We start from the raw sequence: 5,582 nt of genomic DNA on the forward strand, positions 1-5,582 counted from the left end.
GTGTACGGGGGGCGCGACTGAGCTGGTCTCTTCGACTCTCACTCTCTTTGCTCCACCTGTCAGGTTAAATGCGAAAAGAAAAAAGAACAGAAACACAGCAAGATAATAGACAACGGAATATAAATGTTGAGAGAAAACACCAGAAAAAAATGAGAGAGGGAGAAAGGGAAGCTTGTAATAGCAAACACGAAAAGCAGATGTATGCACGTAACGCGTGTACCATGTTCGCAGTTAGTGACTCAATCTTTCTCTCACTCTCAGAATGTTTGTGTGTGTGTGTGTGTGTGCGCGCGAGAAGTAGAGAAAATAAGAGGCACGATACAAAAGAAACCAAAACACAAAAAAGAGGAGGAGGATGGTCACCATCCATGTGAGTTTTGCTTTGATTTCCTCCTCTGATCTTCGTGCATTACAAGCGTTCCACCCCACACAGCCCACACCTCATTTCCGCATACACACACACTTGAATAGAGACGCATACTACCACAGCAGAGTCCATGTTTCACCTCACCGGCACGCAACTTTGCCGCTATTCCTTCTCACGTCCCTTGGATCCCACTTCAGAGTTCACACTGCCCCCAGTTCTCTGGCTAGGCACTATCGTCCTCATCCATCGGCGCAGTAAGTTCCTCCTCACCCCTGCCTGCACCACCCACATCTTCCGCGTCGTCGGCTGCCACGTCTGCCACATCTGATGCATTACCATCCTCCTCAGCCGAAACCACGCTGCGCCAGATACGCTCAAGCTCCGCCGCATCCGTGCCCTGCTGCGTCGAGGCCCCCTTCTTGACGCTGGTGAGGCCACTTGGGTTCGGGTGATGACCAGGTTGAATAAACCAGCGGTAGTACTCGTCGTCGTATATTTTCTCCTCGGGTGTCGCAATCTCCGCCTTGTACCCAAGCGTACCATCGCTTGCGCTGCGACGCAGGTTACGAGCCCATGGCTCAACGGCTGATATGGCCTCCTCAAGAGGTTTGAAGAGTCGCTCCTGCAAGAGCGCGGTGTCCTTTTCCTCGCTCGTCACGCCCTCCGAGGCCTCACGAGAGGGCCAGTAGTTGTGTACGCCGCGACCCTCTTCGTCATACACGGCACGTTCCGCGGCAAGGTATTGTGCCTCATAGTTTGCCATGGAGCCCTCCGTAAAGCCGTCACGCCGCCAAGAGGAGGCGGTATCCTCCCACGGGTGCCGCGCCATTTCGTAGAAGCTGACATTTTGGGGCACGTGAGCGTTGGACTGCAACGGCGGGGTCACAGGAGCTCCCTTGGCGTCCACCTCACCGAGCCCCGGCACCACCTCCATGCCGCCCGCATCCTCCACCATACCAGTGATACGGTTTGCCTTGGCACACTGAGTTTGCACGTGAAGCGGGGCAACGCCTTCATCACCGTACGATAAAGGGGCGCGAAGTCGCACGACGTCCGCCTCCACGACGTCTTGCAATGTGCGTGGGTTCCAACGAGGCCGCAGGAGGAATCGGTGACCCTCAATTTCGACGTTGCGCTCAAAGACGTCCTCAAAGTCGGGCAATGGTCGAGTCGGCTGATGCGTCTTGTGGATGTTGCGCCGCCGCTCCTCCCGCACCTCCTCCCACGCCTCTGCTGACTTGTCGGTATGCACGCCCACGCGGTAGAAGTCGGGTCGCCGAAGAAGTCGTGAAATGTACTTGAACTCGGTTGAGAGCGACTCAGCCAACGGCATAACACGCTCGGCCGACCCATCGCCCCGCACCTCTGTCAGCATCTCATAAGCTGCCCGGAGCGCAAAGGGTGACTGCAGCAGCAGCTGATGCTTTACCGCGTACGCCCACTCAGAGAAGTACAGGGTGTTGCGCTTGACGATAAAGTAGATGGGTGGGTATTTTAACGCTAACTTCGGATCCTCAATGCCGGGATCTGCATGAAGCACCTGCATGAGCTCTTCGTCACTGTATATGGGGCAGGTGTCCAGCGTGGGCAGATACCAACCCAGCTCGATGTCGCGGTCGTCCGGCATCCCAAGGGAGACCAGCACCTTTTTCTTCAGCGCATCGAGAGACGCGGTGCGTCGCGATCCCTCCTTTTGGTTTTTATTCTCCGTATTCACTTGTTGTTGGAGGGAAAAGACAAAATCAAAGGAAACCAACTTTCCTTCGCAACCCTCCAGACGAACGTAGACATGACGGGGGTGAGGTGCGGAACGCAAACTACGGTAGGCATGGTATTCCTCTTGCCGTTGGCGCTGCCAGGCGGCCAGTTTATCGGTGTTCTTGTGCACGACAGCATTCACTGCGCCACGCCGCTCCAGCACGTAGGCATTGAATACTTCGGACGCGTGCTGAAGCGCCACCTCATCCTTCGGTGGGGTGATGTCCCATGGGGAGTGCGTGTAGCGTAGGCGGTGACGCTCCAACTTGGACACCCCAGCCTCGACACTGTCAAGGGTATACGGGGTGCAGCGCGAGTCGTCCGAGGTGTTGTGCTCCGCGGTGAGAGGCAGACGCTCAATTTCGCTAAGGGTGTCGACGATGTGCGTAACAGAGGGCTGATCGGCAAAGGCGTCCTCGATCCAGCGGGCCCGCACCGGCGTGATGGCAACACGCTCCATCGCCGACGAGTGCGCCTCCCGCATCTTGAAGCACGTCTCGAGGAGATGCCCTAACTGCCAGGCGATGGCATCATTGTGCATGTGCTCTGTGGTGTCAAACCAATCTTTAATATGGTAGCTCATGTCTGAAATAGTTGTAAAGAGATCGGTCCATCCCAGACGAAGGGCATCGCCTGCAAAAAGGGAAGTGCCTGTCAAGAGAATAAACTCTGCCAGGCCTGGGTATTTTAACGATGTCTCGGGACGCGCAAGCAAACGCGTGAGACCACCATATGGGGTGATGCCCACATTCGGACCATCAAAGATGAACTCCGACGCGTCCTTGAGGGCGCAGTACTTGGAGTACACAGACACCCCACAGCCCGTGCCTCGACACTTACCATTCGTCAGTGCCATGAGTGGACGCGGGGCAGTATACACCCGCCAGATAAGCGCGGCATGCTGACGAAGAGCGTCATCCGCACGATCCTCATACCTCAATGCATCCCGAAGGAGCTGCTCCACCATGCGCTCCTCCGCTTTGGTAGCATCAGTGCATGTCGTGAGCGTCGCAGAAGAGGCAGCGGCGCCCGCATCACGGTTAAGCATAGCATGTGCCCGTTCCCGCAGCATCTCTGCCATATGCAAGTCAAATCCAAGCATCTCATAGTTGAGGCCTCCACAAAAATAGTTTGTGAGTCCAGACTGTGCCGCCTCCAAAACAGTGAGCTTTGAGTAAACGGCGTTGGTCGCGACATCAATTTCGGTGTTTAACTCACTGGCTGTCTTCCCGCTCAGGGCCTGATGCGTCTTGGGCTCATTAATCATGATTGTCTTGGAGAAGCGGCCGTCGTTGCCGGTTAATGTGCGGTCGGCGTTGAGTGGTCTCGACATGGCTTGCATCATCTGGCGATCAAATTCACCAAGAAAGGGCGAATTCAGACCGGGCACCCTACCGTTGCTGTGGCCGCGGTTATCCAGGCGAAAGTAGGCGGACCCGCGCGTGTCCGATTGTGCCATGAGCGGCCCAAGCAGACTTCGCGACGGCAGCACACGCAAGTCAATGCGCCCTTCACCGGGACGCCGTTTGGAGAACATCTTGTTCCAGTGCTCTGGGTGGGAGAAGACGCGGCGATTTGGATCAAACGATGCGTCCAAGTCTGGATGAGGACCAATCGTGGGGTCCTGCTCCGCGCACCACGCCTGAGCGTCGCCGTTGCCCTCGACCGCGCGCGTAGGGTGCAGCTGGTCATTGAAGTCAAAAGCGACGCGCTGGTGACGGTGCGGCAGACGCGCCTGCCCCTGCTCCTTTCCCCAGTGCATGTAATCAATGTAGTCCTTGTTCACGCGGAAGCGTTGGTGGGTGTTGTAGTGTGTGAGGAATTGCACCCCGGATTGCCGGTTTGGGTGATTGGCGTAGCGCTGGTAGAAGCGGAACTCAATCGGAGTCGCCAGCGGGCGGTACTCACGCACGTCCAGCGTCTTAATGCCGTGCTGCGACGCTCCGTAAATCAGGGGCAGCGCGGCGTGGTGATGGCCGTCAGGCAGCACCCTCCTCCGCAGCATTTTTCAGACGCCCAGGAACCCAATCAGCGGAGGCAACAACAACAAGAAAAAAACGGTTCCCACAACTGCAAGTGGCAGGCGGTATTCACCGACTCGGCCTTCCGTCCTGCTTCTGCCGCCGTTGCTGCTGCCGCCGCCGCCGCGATTCGTATTGATCTTTCCTCTACTACTACTGCTACTAACACTACTATTCCCACTAGACAATCAAGTGTGAGGTGGCCAAGACGTCCAGAAGGAAAAATAAGGTGCGTTCCTCCCCCGTAGGGAGGCAAGCAAATAAGCCCTGTCTGCCCCTTGCATCTGTACCGGCATTTATACCAAATCCTGGTGACGCTGCTCCGCCAACAAACAAACAATCACACACACACACACACACACAGAGAGAGAAAGGAAGAAAACGTGTGGAACAACCCAAGCGACAGCTATGCCTTATAATGTCTTCACCAGAATACCACAGGTGTCACTCATGACACTATCCAGCTACGCCACAAGAAATGGAATGCATGTACTTCTCTCCTTACTTCCCTCCCCTCCCACTTCTCTTTCCTTCTAAGAGTCTACAACGCCAACAACTGCTTGTGAGTCTTAAAGACGGTCTGATACATGTCCCATTCTCTGTTCATAAAGATGCAGAGCTCGATGCTCTTGTCGCGCCGCAGCAGATACTCCCGATCAAAGACATGCAGCTGCTCAAATGCCATGCTCAGCGCCGACTGAGTGAGGGGTGGTAGCTGATTGTAGAGTGGTCCGGAGTGTGCCCCGTGAGAAATTGGGGCCACCCGCAGCACGTTCCCGTCACTCATCACAAACTCATGCAGTGCGTTGCGGTAGGCGCGGGAAAGCTCCAGCACTGCCTCTCGCTCCGACCACGTGCCCTCACGGAAGTCGGGTGCAATGACATGAATCACATTTTTATCACCGTACCGAAACCACTTGGCGTCACAAACACGCGATATCGCCCGTACAACTTCGTCCGGGAAAGGCCCACGCAACTTCAGCCAGTTGTAAATGGCCCCTGAGGCCCCTGTTGCCCCATCTGCGGTAGTAAATATATGGCGCAGATCGGCGGAGTCTACCACGACGACGCCCTCGTCTGGTTCGCCGCCGGCGCGGATCATGCTACCCTGCAGCGTCATCTGATTTCCAAGGACGCCGTAGGGGGCCACCACAATCTTGCGCAGAAACTGTTCCTCCGGCGAGAGGTAGTAGTGCGCCAGGTACTGCTGCCGAAACACGAACGCCATGGCGCCTACACCCACCAAGACACGGATCCACGGGAATGGCCGGACGACATTTAGACCAAAAAGTAGCCGTGGGGCGCGCTTGCGGCCGTCGCGCGTAACACCCTCCTTGTACGACACCATTGCAAGCCACACTGAGGGAATTAAGAGAGAGAGAGAGGAACAGGAAGAGGAACAAAGAAAAAAAAAACAAACGTACACGGACAATTAC

At 56.0% G+C, this 5,582-nt stretch overlaps 2 protein-coding genes across 2 annotated transcripts, besides 5 other annotated features; both read right to left on the minus strand.

Annotated features, from left to right (window-relative positions):
• Positions 1-263: 263 nt before the first annotated feature.
• Positions 264-287: a microsatellite.
• Positions 288-590: 303 nt separating this feature from the next.
• On the minus strand, positions 591-4,130 carry Tco025E_08474 (uncharacterized protein; the record flags this gene model as incomplete). The annotated part of the gene is made up of 1 exon (XM_029375323.1): positions 591-4,130. One exon carries the CDS (start codon positions 4,128-4,130, stop codon positions 591-593), a length of 3,540 nt encoding a protein of 1,179 aa, XP_029224563.1.
• Positions 4,131-4,244: 114 nt separating this feature from the next.
• Positions 4,245-4,273: a microsatellite.
• Positions 4,274-4,293: 20 nt separating this feature from the next.
• Positions 4,294-4,329: a microsatellite.
• Positions 4,330-4,474: 145 nt separating this feature from the next.
• Positions 4,475-4,509: a microsatellite.
• A 178-nt stretch (positions 4,510-4,687) lies between these two features.
• Tco025E_08475 (uncharacterized protein) lies at positions 4,688-5,494 on the minus strand (the record flags this gene model as incomplete). Its single annotated transcript, XM_029375324.1, has 1 exon — positions 4,688-5,494. One exon carries the CDS (start codon positions 5,492-5,494, stop codon positions 4,688-4,690), a length of 807 nt encoding a protein of 268 aa, XP_029224564.1.
• Positions 5,495-5,516: 22 nt separating this feature from the next.
• Positions 5,517-5,565: a sequence feature (A-rich).
• Positions 5,566-5,582: the final 17 nt, after the last annotated feature.

The sequence above is a fragment of the Trypanosoma conorhini genome (assembly GCF_003719485.1).
Source record: "Trypanosoma conorhini strain 025E chromosome Unknown Tco_14.4_contig_00791, whole genome shotgun sequence".
In the NCBI taxonomy this organism is placed as follows: Eukaryota; Euglenozoa; class Kinetoplastea; order Trypanosomatida; family Trypanosomatidae; genus Trypanosoma; species Trypanosoma conorhini.